Below are 21846 nucleotides of genomic sequence, written 5' to 3' on the forward strand. Positions count from 1 at the left end.
ACAATCAATCAATCAATCAATTTTATTTATATAGCGCCAAATCACAACAAACAGTTGCCCCAAGGCACTTTATATTGTAAGGCAAGGCCATACAATAATTACGTAAAAACCCCAACAGTCAAACGATCCCCTGTGAGCAAGCACTTGGCGACAGTGGGAAGGAAAAACTCCCTTTTAACAGGAAGAAACCTCCGGCAGAACCAGGCTCAGGGAGGGGCAGTCTTCTGCTGGGACTGGTTGGGGCTGAGGGAGAGAATCAGGAAAAAGACATGCTGTGGAGGGGAGCAGAGATCAATCACTAATGATTAAATGCAGAGTGGTGCATACAGAGCAAAAAGAGAAAGAAACACTCAGTGCATCATGGGAACCCCCCAGCAGTCTAAGTCTATAGCAGCATAACTAAGGGAGGGTTCAGGGTCACCTGATCCAGCCCTAACTATAAGCTTTAGCAAAAAGGAAAGTTTTAAGCCTAATCTTAAAAGTAGAGAGGGTGTCTGTCTCCCTGATCTGAATTGGGAGCTGGTTCCACAGGAGAGGAGCCTGAAAGCTGAAGGCTCTGCCTCCCATTCTACTCTTACAAACCCTAGGAACTACAAGTAAGCCTGCAGTCTGAGAGCGAAGCGCTCTATTGGGGTGATATGGTACTATGAGGTCCCTAAGATAAGATGGGACCTGATTATTCAAAACCTTATAAGTAAGAAGAAGAATTTTAAATTCTATTCTAGAATTAACAGGAAGCCAATGAAGAGAGGCCAATATGGGTGAGATATGCTCTCTCCTTCTAGTCCCCGTTAGTACTCTAACTGCAGCATTTTGAATTAACTGAAGGCTTTTCAGGGAACCTTTAGGACAACCTGATAATAATGAATTACAATAGTCCAGCCTAGAGGAAAAAAATGCATGAATTAGTTTTTCAGCATCACTCTGAGACAAGACCTTTCTAGTTTTAGAGATATTGCGCAAATGCAAAAAAGCAGTCCTACATATTTGTTTAATATGCGCTTTGAATGACATATCCTGATCAAAAATGACTCCAAGATTTCTCACAGTATTACTAGAGGTCAGGGTAATGCCATCCAGAGTAAGGATCTGGTTAGACACCATGTTTCTAAGATTTGTGGGGTCAAGTACAATAACTTCAGTTTTATCTGAGTTTAAAAGCAGGAAATTAGAGGTCATCCATGTCTTTATGTCTGTAAGACAATCCTGCAGTTTAGCTAATTGGTGTGTGTCCTCTGGCTTCATGGATAGATAAAGCTGGGTATCATCTGCGTAACAATGAAAATTTAAGCAATGCCGTCTAATAATACTGCCTAAGGGAAGCATGTATAAAGTGAATAAAATTGGTCCTAGCACAGAACCTTGTGGAACTCCATAATTAACCTTAGTCTGTGAAGAAGATTCCCCATTTACATGAACAAATTGTAATCTATTAGATAAATATGTTTCAAACCACTGCAGCGCAGTGCCTTTAATACCTATGGCATGCTCTAATCTCTGTAATAAAATTTTATGGTCAACAGTATCAAAAGCAGCACTGAGGTCTAACAGAAAAAGCATAGAGATGAGTCCATTGTCTGAGGCCATAAGAAGATCATTTGTAACCTTCACTAATGCTGTTTCTGTACTATGATGAATTCTAAAACCTGACTGAAACTCTTCAAATAGACCATTCCTCTGCAGATGATCAGTTAGCTGTTTTACAACTACCCTTTCAAGAATTTTGAGAGAAAAGGAAGGTTGGAGATTGGCCTATAATTAGCTAAGATAGCTGGGTCAAGTGATGGCTTTTTAAGTAATGGTTTAATTACTGCCACCTTAAAAGCCTGTGGTACATAGCCAACTAATAAAGATAGATTGATCATATTTAAGATCGAAGCATTAAATAATGGTAGGGCTTCCTTGAGCAGCCTGGTAGGAATGGGGTCTAATAGACATGTTGATGGTTTGGATGAAGTAACTAATGAAAATAACTCAGACAGAACAATCTGAGAGAAAGAGTCTAACCAAATCAATCAATCAATCAATTTTTTTATATAGCGCCAAATCACAACAAACAGTTGCCCCAAGGCGCTTTATATTGTAAGGCAAGGCCATACAATAATTATGTAAAACCCCAACGGTCAAAACGACCCCCTGTGAGCAAGCACTTGGCTACAGTGGGAAGGAAAAACTCCCTTTTAACAGGAAGAAACCTCCAGCAGAACCAGGCTCAGGGAGGGGCAGTCTTCTGCTGGGACTGGTTGGGGCTGAGGGAGAGAACCAGGAAAAAGACATGCTGTGGAGGGGAGCAGAGATCGATCACTAATGATTAAATGCAGAGTGGTGCATACAGAGCAAAAAGAGAAAGAAACAGTGCATCATGGGAACCCCCCAGCAGTCTACGTCTATAGCAGCATAACTAAGGGATGGTTCAGGGTCACCTGATCCAGCCCTAACTATAAGCTATACATACCGGCATCACTGAAAGCAGCCAAAGATAACGATACGTCTTTGGGATGGTTATGAGTAATTTTTTTCTGAAAAGAAACCTGGGGTTGTTCTTATTTTCTTCAATTAGTGATGAGTATTAAGATGTCCTAGCTTTACGGAGGGCTTTTTTATAGAGCAACAGACTCTTTTTCCAGGCTAAGTGAAGATCTTCTAAATTAGTGAGACGCCATTTCCTCTCCAACTTACTGGTTATCTGCTTTAAGCTGCAAGTTTGTGAGTTATACCACGGAGTCAGGCACTTCTGATTTAAAGCTCTCTTTTTCAGAGGAGCTACAGCATCCAAAGTTGTCTTCAATGAGGATGTAAAACTATTGACGAGATACTCTATCTCACTTACAGAGTTTAGGTAGCTACTCTGCACTGTGTTGGCATATGGCATTAGAGAACATAAAGAAGGAATCATATCCTTAAACCTAGTTACAGTGCTTTCTGAAAGACTTCTAGTGTAATGAAACTTATTCCCCACTGCTGGGTAGTCCATCAGAGTAAATGTAAATGTTATTAAGAAATGATCAGACAGAAGGGAGTTTTCAGGGAATACTGTTAAGTCTTCAATTTCCATACCATAAGTCAGAACAAGATCTAAGATATGATTAAAGTGGTGGGTGGACTCATTTACATTTTGAGCAAAGCCAATTGAGTCTAATAATAGATTAAATGCAGTGTTGAGGCTGTCATTCTCAGCATCTGTGTGGATGTTAAAATTGCCCACTATAATTATCTTATCTGAGCTAAGCACTAAGTCAGACAAAAGGTCTGAAAATTCACAGAGAAACTCACAGTAACGATCAGGTGGACGATAGATAATAACAAATAAAACTGGTTTTTGGGACTTCCAATTTGGATGGACAAGACTAAGAGTCAAGCTTTCAAATGAATTAAAGCTCTGTCTGGGTTTTTGATTAATTAATGAGCTGGAATGGAAGATTGCTGCTAATCCTCCGCCTCGGCCCATGCTATGAGCATTCTGGCAGTTAGTGTGACTCGGGGGTGTTGACTCATTTAAACTAACATATTCATCCTGCTGTAACCAGGTTTCTGTAAGGCAGAATAAATCAATATGTTGATCAATTATTATATCATTTACTAACAGGGACTTAGAAGAGAGAGACCTAATGTTTAATAGACCACATTTAACTGTTTTAGTCTGTGGTGCAGTTGAAGGTGCTATATTATTTTTTCTTTTTGAATTTTTATGCTTAAATAGATTTTTGCTGGTTATTGGTGGTCTGGGAGCAGGCACCGTCTCTACGGGGATGGGGTAATGAGGGGATGGCAGGGGGAGAGAAGCTGCAGAGAGGTGTGTAAGACTACAACTCTGCTTCCTGGTCCCAACCCTGGATAGTCACGGTTTGGAGGATTTAAGAAAATTGGCCAGATTTCTAGAAATGAGAGCTGCTCCATCCAAAGTGGGATGGATGCCGTCTCTCCTAACAAGACCAGGTTTTCCCCAGAAGCTTTGCCAATTATGTATGAAGCCCACCTCATTTTTTGGACACCACTCAGACAGCCAGTAATTCAAGGAGAACATGCGGCTAAACATGTCACTCCCGGTTTGATTGGGGAGGGGTCCAGAGAAAACTACAGAGTCCGACATTGTTTTTGCAAAGTTACACACGATTCAATGTTAATTTTAGTGACCTCTGATTGGCGTAACCAGGTGTCATTACTGCCGACGTGAATTACAATCTTACCAAATTTACGCTTAGCCTTAGCCAGCAGTTTCAAATTTCCTTCAATGTCGCCTGCTCTGGCCCCCGGAAGACAATTGACTATGGTTGCTGGTGTCGCTAACTTTAACATTTCTCAAAACAGAGTCGCCAATAACCAGAGTTTGATCCTCGGCGGGTGTGTCGCCGAGTGGGGAAAAATGGTTAGAAATGTGAACGGGTTGGTGGTGTACATGGGGCTTCTGTTTAGAACTACGCTTCCTCCTCACAGTCACCCAGTCGGCCTGCTTTCCCGGCTGCTCGGGATCTGCCAGAGGGAAACTAACGGCGGCTAAGCTACCTTGGTCCGCACCGACTACAGGGGCCTGGCTAGCTGTCTCCAATTCGCCCATCCTGGCCTCCAAAGCTACAAATAAGCTACACTTATTACAAGTACCGTTACTGCTAAAGGAGGCCGAGGAATAACTAAACATTTCACACCCAGAGCAGAAAAGTGCAGGAGAGACAGGAGAAGCTGCCATGCTAAACCGGCTAAGAGCTAGTAGCTGCGCTAAGCTAGCGAATTCCTAAAAACACACAAAGTGAATAATGTGTAAATATTTTAGAGGTGATTCAGCAGAGGGAGTGCTTTAGTTAAGGCACGTGAAGATTACACTGTGAAACAAATCGTTATCTAGGTAACTAGATCAATCTAACTGCACAGATTAAACAGCTAACAGATACAGCAAAACACTGCTGTGCTCCGGAACAGGAAGTGATACAATACCGCAGTGAGAGCCAACCACCAGTAGAGGCAAGCTGGGCATGCCACAACATGTCCTGTGAGACTTCCAACACAGAGGTGTTTTTTGTTGTGCGCCATGAGAGGCTCCGTCCCGACGCGCAAATTCCTCCGCACGTCTTTCATTACAAAATCTCCTGTAACAGTTGAATGTGCCGCAAAAGTGCTGATGTCCACATTTTCTGCGATTTCTCTGGTAGTCACACAACGTCCCAGATCAACACAGCCTTCACTTTGGAAATGATCTGATCATTTCAGCCTGTCGATGGCCGCTCGAAGCACGGCGTGCCCTCAGCCACTGTGGGCCGTCTTTAATCCAGTTGTAATCTTCCTTAATCTGTGTGACGCTGATAGAATCTTCACCGAAAGCCATCTGAATTTTCCGAATGGTCTCCACCTGGCTGTCTCACACAGTTTCTGAAAAAATTTTCATGGAGCAAAGCGGCAGTCAGTCAGCCATTTCCCTGACAATGAAAATCCGACGAGGGGGCTGGACCAGTGCTCACTCAAAGCCTGCCCACATGCGAATGACGCAACCGACAGGCGTGAAAAAACTCATGCATGCGCACAAAGGTTCAAGCTTGTCTGATGCAAGCGCACATGATTCAAATCCATATAGTTTTTGAAAAAAATAAAAAGGTTGGAAACTTTTCTAACAGACCTCGTATGTTTGACAAGTGACATTTTCATGTCTCTGCCACCACTTGAAATCACTTTTCAGAGTTGTTTCAGTGTATTTGATTTACAGCTTTATCACTGTGATTGGCAACAAAGTGTTGTTTGTCACATTGTTGGACATTTTACCTTGAATGGGGGCGGGGGGTGGGTGGATAATGTAATACTGTACATCAGATTTTGTATCATTCTTATTATAAATACTGAGAAATATCAAACAAATGCTGATGCAGTTATTATTATTTCCATAGAGGAATTTCAGTTGAATTTTAATTTATTTCATTTATATAGCGCCGAATCACAACAAAGCTGCCTCAAGGCCCTTCACACAATTAAGGTCTAACCTTACCAACCCCTACAGCAAGAACACAGGCGATAGTGGCAAATTCCTATGAACATTTGAGGAAGCAACCTCAATCATTCCTCAAGGAATGATTTTAAAATCGTACAAAATACAAAAGTAAAAAACGAACAATCATTCATTCATTCTTCTACCGCTTAGTCCAGTTAAGGGTCGCGGGGGGCTGGAGCCTATCCTAGCAGTCATAGAGCGCGAGGCGGGGTACACCCAGGACAGGACGCCAGTCTGTCGCAGGGCCACAAACAGACAAACAAACACAGACACACCCACCTACGGACAATTCAAAGATTCCAATCCACCTAACCCGCATGTCTTTGGATGTGGGAGGAAACCGGAGCACCCGGAGGAAACCCACGCGCACACGGAGAGAACATGCAAACTCCACACAGAAAGGCCACAGGAATTGAACCCACGACCTTCTCGCTGTGAGGCTACAGTGCTAACCACTAAGCCACCAATTTCAATTTTCCAATACAATACATATGGCTTTCAGGGACGATTTTATGGGGATTAAACAGATTACGGGGTGTTACTGCCCCTTTATTGTGAAAAGACGTGGACATCAGCACTTTTTCCGGCACATTCCACCGTTACAGGAGTTTTTTTTTCATGGAAAAAGAAGCCGAGGGACGCGCCACCGTGCCGCTCTTGACGCGGCACAAAACCACCTCGGTGTTGGTCTCTCAGGACAGCTTTCAGGTGGCTTTCAGACAGATTCCGGTTGCTTTTCTGTCGTGTGAATATCCAAGACATTGAGCTTGAGCTGGACAAGCCCCAACATATCCTGTGAGGCTTCATCACGGCGTTTCTTTGCGCCGAGCAGCTGCACCACGATGCGCCAAACTCCTCCGCACGTCTGTCTTAATGTGCCGAAGAAGTGCTGATGTCCACGTCTTTTCACAATCCCTGTGCTAGTCAGAGGACATACCGGATCAAGACAGCGTCCAGTTTAGAAATGAACGGCACATTTCACTGTTACAGGAGTTTTTGTCATGGAAAGAGGAACAAAGGCGGAGGAATTCCGCGTGTCGCGGCGGAGCTGCATGGCAAAAAGAAACGCCGTGATAAAGCCTCACAGGACATGTTCTGGCATGTTCAGCTCATGCACAATCATAATCGGATATTCACACTACTGGAAAGCAACCGGAATCCGTCTGAAATCCACCTTTAAGCCATCCTGTGAGACCAACACCAAGGTGGTTTTGTCCCGCGTAATGAACGGCTCCGTGGCGCGTCCCTCGGCTTCTTTTTCCATGAAAAAAAAACTCCTGTAATGGTGGAATGTGCCCGAAAAGTGCTGATGTCCACATCTTCTGCCTTTTTGTGAAAGTCAGATGAGGTCCTGGATCAACAAAGCTTTCACGTTGGAAATGATCTGGTTGTTTGTGCGGGGTGTCAGCCTGTCCATCGGCGCTGGGAGCACGCTGCGCTCTCAGCAGTTGTGGGCCGTCCTTAAAGGGGCAGTAACACTCCTTAATCTGTTTAATCCCCATAAAATCGTCCCTGAAAGCCATATTGATTTTTCGAACGGTGTCCACCTGGAGGTCTCTTACAGTTTCTGGAAAAAAATTGATGCAGCAAAGATCCAAATCGTTCAGACATTTATTCGCAATAAAAAATAGACGAGTGGGGTGGACCACACCTCACTCAAAGCCTGCTCACAGGCGAATGAAGCAACCGACAGGCATGAAAAAACTCACGCATGCGCACGAGGGTTCAAGCTTGGCTGATGCAAGCACACATGATTCAAATCCATATGGTTTTTGAAAAAAATAATAAGGTCGGATACTTTATTAACAGACCTTGTATAGACACCGTATGGCTGAGTACCAAAAAAAAACCCAGCTGCATTCTGGGTCGATTTTTGCCAATATGCAACATGGAGAATTCAAATCACATATCAAATCTGTCGTCATGAAACATTCATTGATCCTGTTTTAGCTGAAAGCTTGTTGTAGCTGCAGGTCTGATGTTGTGGGTCAGATGTGCACTTGGATGTCTGCTGGAAAAAAAAAAAATTCCAATACCTATGTTATAGTACATTCAGAGTGCGGCAAGTTATATTTCTGAAGCACATTATTCACAGAAAAAAGTCAAACCTCCATGTCTTCCCTGCAACAATTATCACATGAATCTGATAGAATTTCAAAGTGTGAAGTTTGCCTTTGATAGTAAGTCGATGTATCTGAGTATGAAGAACTCTCCGGGGATGGGAGGCGGGACTCGCCTGTGATGTCAGAATGTTCCGCCTGGAGCTGCTCCGCGCACGCTGAAGACTTGTTTAATGGGATCATAAAATGTTTGGTTGAGCTGTTCCACCTGGATGAGCTTTTAATTAGAGAGGTGCTTTCTGAAGTCAGTGCATCAGTCAGCGTTTTCATCTCTGCTCTTTCATTCGATGCTGGGGTGTGTGACATCATTGATTAAAAGCAAATCATCAGCTCCCTTATCTACATACATACATACAAACATCTTCACCTGCTTATCCGGGATCAGGTCTGGATTTTCTTTCACCAAAACATCAAATCTAGGCTTGCGTCTCAGATGTACCTTCTGGCAAATAGTAGCTGAACTTTCAGGTCTTCTTTTTAAGGAAATCCTCCTCTGTGCCACTTCATCATGAAGCTGTATAACTGGTGATACAAAACTCAGAAGATGTGCACAATTTCTCCAATCACAGCCAGAGAAGCTTATGACTTCTTCTGGGTTGTCTGGGTGTCTTGGTGGCTTTCCTCACTCTTCTCCTTCTTGCACAGTCACTCAGTTTTTGAGAACTGTCTACTCCACACAGATTTCCCATAGAGTGCTATGCTGTTTGTGTTTCTTCATACTTGGTGTAAATAAAGTCCGATACATATTCAGTGACTTGGAATTGTTCATGTATCATCCCCTGACTTGTCTGAAGAAAAGTGGCAATAAAACTGATTATTTACAGGTATGATACCAAAGCATTGCATTACTTATGCAACCCATCGTCTTGGCTTTTATATTTTTAATTAATTCATATCAAGTTAGAGATTTGCTTTTAGTTTGAGTTAGGAAGATCATTTTAGAAATGTTATTTATTTTTTATTTTTTTTGTACATTTTGTATTTGAAATGGTATAAACAAATTAAAATATATGAAATACCAAGTGGAATACGTTCTGAGGGCACTGTATATTGATCAGCAGAATATTTCTGATTATAAACTTCTGTTCATATGAAACAAGAGCAAACAGAGATTTCTGACATCTGACAATCCAGATCTGGATCACCTCCAAAACTTCACGGAGTCTTCCATGGCCTAATATCTATCTGTGGTGCAAATTTGGTGAGAATCCGTGAAGGAGTTTTTACGCAATCATTCAAAGCGCATATAAAGTGAAATCTTGATACAGAATCCGGATCCAGCTCACCTCCAAGATTTAATGGAGTCTTCCATGGCCTAATATGTATCTGTGGTGAAAATTTCATCAAAATCTGTGCAGTAGTTTTGATATAATCCTGTTAACAGACAGACAGACAGACAAATTAATAAATAAAGTAATGATTTTATTACGTCCTTGGCGGATGTAACAACACGAGTTAGCTGATCTGAAAACTGACCTCAAACATACCAAGCGTATCCTTTCATCATCTCCACATGCTGAAAAATGCTGTTACCACTTCCTGCTCATGCTGTGAGCTGTAGAAGAATGCCAGTTGTTCCACTTGAGTTTCCACCCAGAAGCACTGACCTCATTTTTCAGGTGAAAGAATTCTATCCTCGCTCTCACTGTCTCCACTCTGCACACCTTAAGTGCACCTAAAGTCAGATCCTTGACATCAGACATTATCGCCTACATTCATATCATGCTGTCAGAGTTACATGTGATTAGTTGTATCTCATTTGTTTGCTCAGAGCTCAGGAGTGAAGCAAAGCAGATCGTGACCTCTGGACCTCTGAGCAGGTTTCTCCATGTAGAACTGGGTTTGCAACAGGAAGAACATCTGGTGCCACATCCTAAAGCAAATGTGTACTGGATCTGCTGTTTTGACCGGACACAGCCGAAATATAAAAGAAAAAAAATTGCACCGTCTCCAAGCTTGTCTTTTTAAAGGACAAATTCACCTTTTTTCAACAGTAGTCATAATATGTATATGTTGTGGACACGAACAAATGAAGCTCTTTATTATTCTATATCACCATGTCATTTAGGTCCTTCAGCCTTTTTTGAGCAAATGCTTCAGGGGAGCATTAGCATGACAAAAATCTTTCAGCTTCCCCCACCTTTTTAAGCGTTTTTCTTTTTTTTACCTTTCAGGTTGTGGGGCGCTCCACCCCCAGACCCCCTAATTACAGCCCTCTTAACCCCCTGCCCCTTTAAGCATTATTTAATGGAGATGTAAATTAATATTCAAAGTTTTCAGCTAGTTAACAGTAGGGCTGTACAATATGGCCAAATTATCATATCTCAATGTTGTCATATCAGTATGATATACGATATGACTATGAAGTGCAGCAACAGTGAAAATGAAACATTCTTAAACAAAACAGTAATAATACCACTCCCATTTTGCACTCATCATAAGGTTAGGATACTGTGCCCTCCAAAAGTATTGGAACACTTGGTATTTCACACATTTTAATTTGTTTATGCCATTTCAAATACAAGAAATACAAAAAATATAAAGAATAAAAATTTCTAAAATTCTCTTCCTCAAACTCAAACTGAAAGCAAATTTCTAAAACTTGATAATACCTATAAATAATAATCGGTTTTATTGTCAGTTTTCTTCAGACAAGTCAGGGGATGGAAACATGAACAATTCCAATTCACTGAATATGTCTCGGACTTTATTTACATCAGTTATGAAGAAAAACAATAATTTCTTTCACCAAACATCAAATCTAGGCTTCCATCTCAAATGGACTTTCTGGCAAATTGTAGCTGAAAGTTCAGGTCTTCTTTTTAAGAAAATCCTCCTCTACACCACTTCATCAGGAAGCTGGATTTTATATTTTTAATTCATTTTTATCAAGTTGTAGAGATTTGCTTTCAGTTTGAGATTAAGGAAGATAACTTTAGATTTATTTGTATATTTGTCTTTGAAATGGCATAAACAAATTAAAATGTATGAAATGCCAAATGTTCCTGTACAGCTGAGAAACACTCCATGGCATGTGTATTTTTAAGTGAAATGCATCATCCTGGTGTCACTCAGAGAGCAAAATTAAGAAGTTATTTAAGTCCTTCAGATCGCAAAATTAAGAGGTTATTTAATCAATAGCTGCCTGTTCATTTAAAAATCACTGGAGACACATGCATATATAAGACAACCTGAATTAAAGGCGAAATGCTGCTTTTAACAACATGGACCTCATTTCTGGCATAAAATACAGCTGTTTAGTCACCAATATAACTTTGGTGTCATTATTAGTCCATGGTTCAAACAATGTGTTCAGTTCAAGTCTGGAGCAAACATTCTTCTTCAACTAAGGTAAATTAGAACTTTTTGTGGTACACAGCACCAACTACTGGACAGGTGAAACCTAGCAGTTATTACCAAAACAAATCAATTTTATTTATATAGCACCAAATCACAACAAACAGGGACGCAGCCGACGCGGTGCAGCGGCACAGGAAAAACACCTCCGTGTTGATAACCATTTGTAAAATCCAGGCGGCTTTTGATGGCTTTCAGTGGAGTGAGTATATGAGAAATTGTTTAACAGCAGGACATGTTCCAACTTGTCCTTAAGGCTTCCAACAGAGGTATTTTTCCTGTGGCGGAGCATCGCGGCGGCTGTGAGCCGACGCTGCAATCCGTCCGCACGTCTTTCATTAAAAAAATCTCCTTTAACAGTGGAATATCCGGATAAAATGCTGAAACCGACTTCTTCTGAAACTTCTCTGTTCTCTCACGACGTCCTGGATCAATAGAGCCTGAAATGTGGAGGTTTTCAGCTTGAAACAGGCCGACGACGGAGCCTGAGAGCGCTGCACGACGTCTCGCACCGTGGGAAGTCCTTAAAGCGACAGTATCACCTCAAAATCTCTCATCAGCCGTTAAAATTTTCACTGAAAACCAGCTTAATTTTTTGAACCGTGTCCACTTCGATGTGTCTCACAGGTTTAGAAAAAATTTTGATCAAACAAAGTGCCAGTCTCTCAGCAACTTCTCAGACAAAGGAATTCCGACGAGGGGCTCGATGACTCCTCCCACAAGGAGTGCTCACAGGCGAATGACGTCACTGACAGGCGTGGAAAAACTCACGCATGCGCACGAGGGTTCAAGCATGTCTGATGTAAAAACATATGAATGAAATCCATATAGGTTTTGAAAAAAAATAAAAAGGACCTATACTTTATTGACAGACCTCGTACTCTGGGGGCGGTGCCTATAGGCAAAAGTTCGGGGAGTAACGCAGGATTTGCCTGGATAAATCCAGCGGTACACAGGGCATTATCAGCAGCAGCAGAACACCGCCATTCTCACTTGCGTCTTAACCTGCGATTGTAAAGAATAGAACTGGGTATTAACCCCCGTTGCCTGACGTGTGCCGGATGCTACAGCAACAAAACTCCGCTTTATTCAGCGGATTTAGCTGCGTTTTATCCGCGTATTTGTGACTAGTACGGTGCTCAAAATGCCGGTGAAATGCTCTGCCCCTTTCCACCGCGAAAACAGCCGGAACTACCATGAACTTCGGTCTACGTGCTACCCGCCGACAAAACCGTCTATGTGTAACCTGGGCTTTAGTGTGACTCGGCGGTGTTGACTCATTTAAACTAACATAATCATCCTGCTGTATCCAGGTTTCTATAAGGCAGAATAAATCAGTATGTTGATCAATTATTATATAATTTACTAACAGGGACTTAGAAGAGAGAGACCTAATGTTTAATAGACCACATTTAACTGTTTTAGTCTGTGATCAATCAATCAATCAATTTTATTTATATAGCGCCAAATCACAACAAACAGTTGCCCCAAGGCGCTTTATATTGTAAGGCAAGGCCATACAATAATTACGTAAAAACCCCAACGGTCAAAACGACCCCCTGTGAGCAAGCACTTGGCGACAGTGGGAAGGAAAAACTCCCTTTTAACAGGAAGAAGTCTTCTGCTGGGACTGGTTGGTGCTGAGGGAGAGAACCAGGAAAAAGACATGCTGTGGAAAGGGAGCAGAGATCAATCACTAATGATTAAATGCAGAGTGGTGCATACAGAGCAAAAAGAGAAAGAAACACTCAGTGCATCATGGGAACCCCCCAGCAGTCTAAGTCTATAGCAGCATAACTAAGGGATGGTTCAGGGTCACCTGATCCAGCCCTAACTATAAGCTTTAGCAAAAAGGAAAGTTTTAAGCCTAATCTTAAAAGTAGAGAGGGTGTCTGTCTCCCTGATCTGAATTGGGAACTGGTTCCACAGGAGAGGAGCCTGAAAGCTGAAGGCTCTGCCTCCCATTCTACTCTTACAAACCCTAGGAACTACAAGTAAGCCTGCAGTCTGAGAGCGAAGAGCTCTATTGGGGTGATATGGTACTATGAGGTCCCTAAGATAAGATGGGACCTGATTATTCAAAACCTTATAAGTAAGAAGAAGAATTTTAAATTCTATTCTAGAATTAACAGGAAGCCAATAAAGACAAGCCAATATGGGTGAGATATGCTCTCTCCTTCTAGTCCCTGTCAGTACTCTAGCTGCAGCATTTTGATTTAACTGAAGGCTTTTCAGGGAACTTTTAGGACAACCTGATAATAATGAATTACAATAGTCCAGCCTAGAGGAAATAAATGCATGAATTAGTTTTTCAGCATCACTCTGAGACAAGACCTTTCTAATTTTAGAGATATTGCATAAATGCAAAAAAGCAGTCCTACATATTTGTTTAATATGCGCATTGAATGACATATCCTGATCAAAAATGACTGCAAGATTTCTCACAGTATTACTAGAGGTCAGGGTAATGCCATCCAGAGTAAGGATCTGGTTAGACACCATGTTTCTAAGATTTGTGGGGCCAAGTACAATAACTTCAGTTTTATCTGAGTTTAAAAGCAGGAAATTAGAGGTCATCCATGTCTTTATGTCTGTAAGACAATCCTGCAGTTTAGCTAATTGGTGTTTGTCCTCTGGCTTCATGGATAGATAAAGCTGGGTATCATCTGCGTAACAATGAAAATTTAAGCAATGCCATCTAATAATACTGCCTAAGGGAAGCATGTATAAAGTGAATAAAATTGGTCCTAGCACAGAACCTTGTGGAACTCCATAATTAACCTTAGTCTGTGAAGAAGATTCCCCATTTACATGAACAAATTGTAATCTATTAGATAAATATGATTCAAACCACCGCAGCGCAGTGCCTTTAATACCTATGGCATGCTCTAATCTCTGTAATAAAATTTTATGGTCAACAGTATCAAAAGCAGCACTGAGGTCTAACAGAACAAGCACAGAGATGAGTCCACTGTCTGAGGCCATAAGAAGATCATTTGTAACCTTCACTAATGCTGTTTCTGTACTATGATGAATTGTAAAACCTGACTGAAACTCTTCAAATAGACCATTCCCCTGCAGATGATCAGTTAGCTGTTTTACAACTACCCTTTCAAGAATTTTTGAGAGAAAAGGAAGGTTGGAGATTGGCCTATAATTATCTAAGATAGCTGGGTCAAGTGATGGCTTTTTAAGTAATGGTTTAATTACTGCCACCTTAAAAGCCTGTGGTACATAGCCAACTAATAAAGATAGACTGATCATATTTAAGATCGAAGCATTAAATAATGGTAGGGCTTCCTTGAGCAGCCTGGTAGGAATGGGGTCTAATAGACATGTTGCAGCCAAAGATAACGATACGTCTTTAGGATGGTTATGAGTAATTTTTTTCTGAAAAGAAACCTGGGGTTGTTCTTATTTTCTTCAATTAGTGATTAGTAGTAAGATGTCCTAGCTTTACGGAGGGCTTTTTTATAGAGCAACAGACTCTTTTTCCAGGCTAAGTGAAGATCTTCTAAATTAGTGAGACGCCATTTCCTCTCCAACTTACGGGTTATCTGCTTTAAGCTGCGAGTTTGTGAGTTATACCACGGAGTCAGGCACTTCTGATTTAAAGCTCTCTTTTTCAGAGGAGCTACAGCATCCAAAGTTGTCTTCAGTGAGGATGTAAAACTATTGACGAGATACTCTATCGCACTTACAGAGTTTAGGTAGCTACTCTGCACTGTGTTGGTATATGGCATTAGAGAACATAGAGAAGGAATCATATCCTTAAACCTAGTTACAGCGCTTTCTGAAAGACTTCTAGTGTAGTGAAACTTATTCCCCACTGCTGGGTAGTCCATCAGAGTAAAAGTAAATGTTATTAAGAAATGATCAGACAGAAGGGAGTTTTCAGGGAATACTGTTAAGTCTTCAATTTCCATACCATAAGTCAGAACAAGATCTAAGATATGATTAAAGTGGTGGGTGGACTCATTTACATTTTGAGCAAAGCCAATTGAGTCTAATAATAGATTAAATGCAGTGTTGAGGCTGTCATTCTCAGCATCAGTTGCTGAGAAGTTCCACCTTCAACTGCATGTGATGCAGTTGAAGGTGCTATATTATTTTTTCTTTTTGAATTTTTATGCTTAAATAGATTTTTACTGGTTATTGGTGGTCTAGGAGCAGGCACCGTCTCTACAGGGATGGGGTATTGGGGGGATGGCAGGGGGAGAGAAGCTGCAGAGAGGTGTGTAAGACTACAACTCTGCTTCCTGGTCCCAACCCTGGATAGTCACGATTTGGAGGGTTTAATAAAATTGGACAGATTTCTAGAGATGAGAGCTGCTCCATCCAAAGTGGGATGGATGCCGTCTCTCCTAACAAGACCAGGTTTTCCCCAGAAGCTTTGCCAATTATCTATGAAGCCCACCTCATTTTTTGGACACCACTCAGACAGCCAGCAATTCAAGGAGAACATGCGGCTAAACATGTCACTCCCGGTCCGATTGGGGAGGGGCCCAGAGAAAACTACAGAGTCCGACATTGTTTTTGCAAAGTTACACACCGATTCAATATTAACTTTAGTGACCTCCGATTGGCGTAACCGGGTGTCATTACTGCCGACATGAATTACAATCTTACCAAATTTACGCTTAGCCTTAGCCAGCAGTTTCAAATTTCCTTCAGTGTCGCCTGCTCTGGTCCTCGGAAGACATTTGACTATGGTTGCTGGTGTCACTAACTTCACATTTCTCAAAACAGAGTCGCCAATAACCAGAGTTTGATCCTCGGCGGGTGTGTCGCCGAGTGGGGAAAAACAGTTAGAGATGTGAACGGGTTGGTGGTGTACAGGGGGCTTCTGTTTAGAACTACGCTTCTTCCTCACAGTCACCCAGTCGGCCTGCTTTCCCGGCTGCTCAGGATCTGCTGGGGGACAGCTAATGGCAGCTAAGCTACCTTGGTCCGCACCAACTACAGGGGCCTGGCTAGCTGTAGGATTTTCCAAGGTGCGTAGCCGAGTCTCCAATTTGCCCAGCCTGGCCTCCAAAGCTACGAACAAGCTACACTTATTACAAGTACCGTTACTGCTAAAGGAGGCCGAGGAATAACTAAATATTTCACACCCAGTGCAGAAAAGTGCGGGAGAGACAGGAGAAGCCGCCATGCTAAACCGACTAAGAGCTAATAGCTGCGCTAAGCTAGCGGATTCCTAAAAACACAAAAAGTGAATAATGTGTGAATAATTTAGAGGTGATTCAGCAGAGAGAGTGCTTTAGTTAAGGCATGTGAAGATTACACTGTGAAATAAATCGTTATCTAGTTAACTAGATCAATCTAACTACGCAGATTAAACAGCTAACAGATACAGCAAAACACCGCTGTGCTCCGAACAGGAAGTGATACAATACCACAGTGAGAGCCAACCACCAGTAGAGAATATAACTCACTGATTTCAAAATGCAACTCTTTTCAACCAGATGTGCGGTGCCATGACATGTCAATCATCTGTGTCCAATCAGATTTCAGGGGAGTCCGGTGCAAAGAGACAGAAAAATAACAGCATATTTTATGTTGCTTTTTACTAATTTTGGTTTTATTATATTGTTTTCTGCACTAAAAAATGACTTGCAAACTAAGAAAAAAAAACTACATGCAGCACTAATAATAAAGAAACTGACCGTAGTTAATTTCTAAGACTGACGCAGAGTTGATATGAATTAGAAAATATACTGTGCTATCTGTATGTCTTCAGACTTTGGGCCTATGAATATAGAAGTGATTATGAAGGTTGCTGTCATTATTTCGCTACTCTTTCATTGCAGACCAGATTTCTCACAAAGCAACTTCCGGCACTCAGAGCTTTGATCCTTCATCACCATTAACTACAGTTGTAAAAATGTGAAGTGATCTCACACACATCTAAACATTTTATTTTTCTTCTCTCCTTTTCCTTCTTGTGTCCTTCCCTCCACGTTACCCTCAGATGTCCACCCGGTCACATGATCCTTGTTAACGGCTCCAGGAAGTCCTGCGTCTACACCCTGTGTGCCACGCACCCTTGTCACCGGGGAACCTGCGTGGCTCAGTCACCCTCCAAATTCACATGCCAATGCCCGGAAGGCTACAGGGGGCACCACTGCGAGACAGCTATGGCCATCTACAGGGAGGACGTGGGCCTGAGCTTCAGCTCACTGTTTGCCATCTGCATCTGTTTCATGGCCTTGATAGGTAACAGTTCCTGCTACAGCCTGACAGACACATGGCAATATAATGCTGGAAAGACCAAGGGCAGCGAGCGCAGCAAGGGCAGCTTACTGTGCCCGTACATGTGTTTGAACCCAATAAGTACTTGTGTAAAAATTTAGGAGAGCAGTAGAACCTGATAAGGATATGGTCAGACTTTTGGCATGTTAAAAACAAAATCTGAAGCATGGACGTGATTGAATTAAGATGCAGAAAGAAAGAAATAAGGATGTATTAACAACTGCATTAATGTATTATGAATGTCTGTAAGCCCAGAATTGTGGTGTTGCAGGCAGATTTTCCCGGCAGCAGTCTGTGGCTTTGTGAAATCTGCCAGTCGCTGTCCATGGTGCTGAAACAAATACATTTATTTTAACAATTGCTCTGTCAATTAAATGTTGTAATGTAAATATTAATTACTGTAAAGACATTTGTTTGGGGGAGCAGCTCATGATACCAGCTTTATAAACCTATAACCTGTCCAATATTTTACTTGCCACATTATCTCGCAGACTATTAGCACAAGTCTTTGAATAAATATACAACTGGCTCGTCACTGACAACCCAGCAAACAATTGGCTGTCAGAAGATTTTGTCAGGTCAAAAGTTAAGTCAAGTTTGGGAGTGTGCACTGGTGATGCTGTGGAACTGCCTTGAGTCATGGGTGGCAACCATCCAGGCATGTCTGAAAGAACCGTCTGTCTGCTGCACCCACATGAAACCACTGGGGTCCTCAGCACTCAGGCACCTGCACGTAGGATCATGCAAAGAGAAACAGAGAACATGTCCAAAATGCTGAAGCTGACATTCTCTCACAGTGCAAGTGCTCATCCTCATCTGAGTCTAAGTAAGTGTTTGTGAATAGTAACCATTCCTGACACATCCAGAAGACATCTTGCAAATGCTGCAAGAGTAGTTGGTTATTTTATTTTATTTTATTTTATTTTATTTCAACAAATGAATGCATGGTGCATGAACAAATGTATTCTTGAGTCATTCCAGTCAGGAAAAAAAAATCATTTTTTTAGCAGTATTGCACACTCGCCGGCCACTTTATTAGGTATACCCGTTCAATTGATTGTTAACACAAATAACTAATCAGTTGATCACATGTCAGAAACTCAATGCATTTAGGCATCTAGACGTGGTGAAGACAACTTGCTGAAGTTCAAATTGAACATCAGAATGGGGAAGAAAGAGGATTTAAGTGACTTTGAACGTGGCATGATTATTGGTACCAGACGGACTGGTCTGAATACTTCATAAACTACTGATCTACAGGGAATTTCACCCACAGCCATCTCTAGGATTTACAGAGAATGGTCTGAAAAGAGAAGATATCCAGTGAGCAGCAGTTGTGTGGAGAAAAATGCCTTGTTGATGTCAGAGGTCAGTGAAGAATGGGCAGACTGGTAGAATGGGCAACTGCGTGCAGCCATCATGTCAATATGGACCAACATTTCTGAGGAATGTTTCCAAGACCTTGTTGAACCTATGCCACCAAGAATTAAGGCAGTTCTGAAGGAAAAAGGATGTCTAACCTGATACTAGCAAAGTGTACCTAATAAAATGGCTGGCGAGTGTAGATCGATAGGCAGGGCTCTGTTACTGTAAGGGAAGTTTATAATCTCATTACAGGAAGGTCTTTTTTATGTCATCAAATAAACATCTAAAGGTCTTTTTTTGTGGACAATTGTGTAAAGTCACAACACCAGCGTCACTTCATGTGTAACTGGCAGTTTGCAGAACTGTCACTATGTAAAATCACAGTGACTAAAAAGTGACATCTTCACATCTTCACATCTACCAATGTAGAAATGTTTGCTTGCAGCATATAAGAGAAGCAGTGAAGTTCAATACATTTTTTTTTGTACTTTTCTCTTGGGATCAGCACTGAATTTACTTGAATTTTTACTTGTACTTAAACTCCATAAAATCAACCGACATCAAGTTTACAATTTATTTCTTCCCTCACGTTCATTTAAGCTATATATTTCTGGAAAATAGTTTACGTGTTTGACAGGGTGCACAGGATGCTTCGTTTGTGTCCTTGTGTACGGTAACAGATGTTTCAGGGAAAGAATGGATGTTGCTTTGGTAATTAGAGGCTCACATTGCCCTGAGGCCATTGAGTCTCCTGGGACACCATTAGAAAACCCGAACATGGAGTTAACGCAATATAAAGCTTTCAGCTGCATGCAAAATGTTGTTTTTTTCTTCAATTCTGCAGGTTTCAAAAAACATCCGAAGGGGTCAAGCATACATGATGATTAATTTGTATATTTCATGACAGTGTGACCTCTAAAGTGTTCGGCCTCACTAAAAGATGGAGTTGTTTGACGGAGGATTGCAGTGATGCTGTTGTTGAGTTTTATTTTAAGACAGAAAAGTCTGCGCCGGCACAAAGTCTGAAGTTGACGGCAAACAGAATGTGTGAGAGTTTCTCAGCGCGCCTGCTGTTTTGGTTGACACAGAAGCTGCCATGTAGGTTTCTGTGACTCAGTGAGTTAGTGGGGCTGCAAATTATATGTAACTTTGTAAAAAAAGAAAATACTGCATATTCAGCTGTGAAATTTTGGGTTCTGATAGATCCAGGTGAGGTCCAGTTAGCCTCCTATTTTGGCATCTTTTTTGGACAAATCACACAATGAGGGGAAGTGGCTGAAGATGGCCGAGGTAGCAGATTCTCAAAAATCTCTGTGAAACGCTGGAGAAGGCTCGCTCCAAGGGTACAAATTTCCTGTCTCTAATGCAATTCAGCATATCTCAGCAGAGGGCGATGTTGTACTGGCGGAGTGCGATGGTTGGCAAAAACCCACTGACTTACTATAGGACGTAGTTCAGCTAGCGCTGTCAGACGGCAGGCACATTGGTAGCGTGGTCCAAGGAGCTGATTGTCGACTCAACATTTCAGACGTAGCTTATATAAACTCGATATAACCCATTTTCACAAATTGTTGCCTGTTGCTTACAGAGCTCTTCATCCACACAAGAACCACCAGACAAACTCTGTGGGGTGGTTCTTGTGTGGATGTTTGCTCTTCTCTGCCTTTTTTATATCATAAATGCCCTGCAGCAAGTGATTTCCTCTATTAATGCTGGCTAAGGCTAAGCGTAAATTTGGTAAGATTGTAATTCACGTCGGCAGTAATGACACCTGGTTACGCCAATCCGAGGTCACTAAAATTAACATTGAATCGGTGTGTAACTTTGCAAAAACAATGTAGGGCTCTGTAGTTTTCTCTGGGCCCCTCCCCAATCGGACCGGGAGTGACATGTTTAGCCGCATGTTCTCCTTGAATTGCTGGCTGTCTGAGTGGTGTCCAAAAAATGAGGTGGGCTTCATAGATAATTGGCAAAGCTTCTGGGGAAAACCTGGTCTTGTTAGGAGAGACGGCATCCATCCCACTTTGGATGGAGCAGCTCTCATCTCTAGAAATCTGGCCAATTTTATTAAACCCTCCAAATTGTGACTATCCAGGGTTGGGACCAGGAAGCAAAGTTGTACTAGTCTTACACACCTCTCTGCAGCTTCTCTCCCCCTGCCATCCCCTCATTACCCCATCCCCGTAGAGACGGTGCCTGCTCCAAGACCACCAATAACCAGTAAAAATCTATTTAAGCATAAAAATTCAAAAAGAAAAAATAATATAGCACCTTCAACTGCACCACAGACTAAAACAGTTAAATGTGGTCTATTAAACATTAGGTTTCTCTCTTCTAAATCTGTGTTAGTAAATGATATAATAATTGAGCAACATATTGATTTATTCTGCCTTACAGAAACCTGGTTACAGCAGGATGATTATGTTAGTTTAAATGAGTCAATACCCCTGAGTCACAGTAACTGTCAGAATGCTCGAAGCACGGGTCGAGGAGAAGGATTAGCAGCAAAGTTCCACTCCAGCTTATTAATTAATCAAAAACACAGACAGAGCTTTAATTCATTTGAAAGTTTGACTCTTAGTCTTGTCCATCCAAATTGGAAGTCTCAAAAACCAGTTTTATTTGTTATTATCTATTGTTATTATCTATCGTCCACCTGGTCGTTACTGTGAGTGAATTTTCAGACCATTTGTCTGACTTAGTGCTTAGCTCAGATAAGATAATTATAGTGGGTGATTTTAACATCCACATAGATGCTGAGAATGATAACCTCAACACTGT

The 21846-nt window shown here is 41.6% G+C and overlaps 1 protein-coding gene across 1 annotated transcript in view; it reads left to right on the forward strand.

The window, feature by feature from the left end:
• The window catches only part of si:ch211-186j3.6 (neural-cadherin), a 1133875-nt gene that overhangs the window by 1062776 nt on the left and 49253 nt on the right, over nucleotides 1–21846 (forward strand). Inside the window, 1 exon segment of the mRNA XM_034183518.1 lies at nucleotides 17420–17664. Coding sequence (XP_034039409.1) covers nucleotides 17420–17664 — 245 coding nt within the window.

Source organism: Thalassophryne amazonica, chromosome 2 (genome assembly GCF_902500255.1).
Source record: "Thalassophryne amazonica chromosome 2, fThaAma1.1, whole genome shotgun sequence".
In the NCBI taxonomy this organism is placed as follows: Eukaryota; Metazoa; Chordata; class Actinopteri; order Batrachoidiformes; family Batrachoididae; genus Thalassophryne; species Thalassophryne amazonica.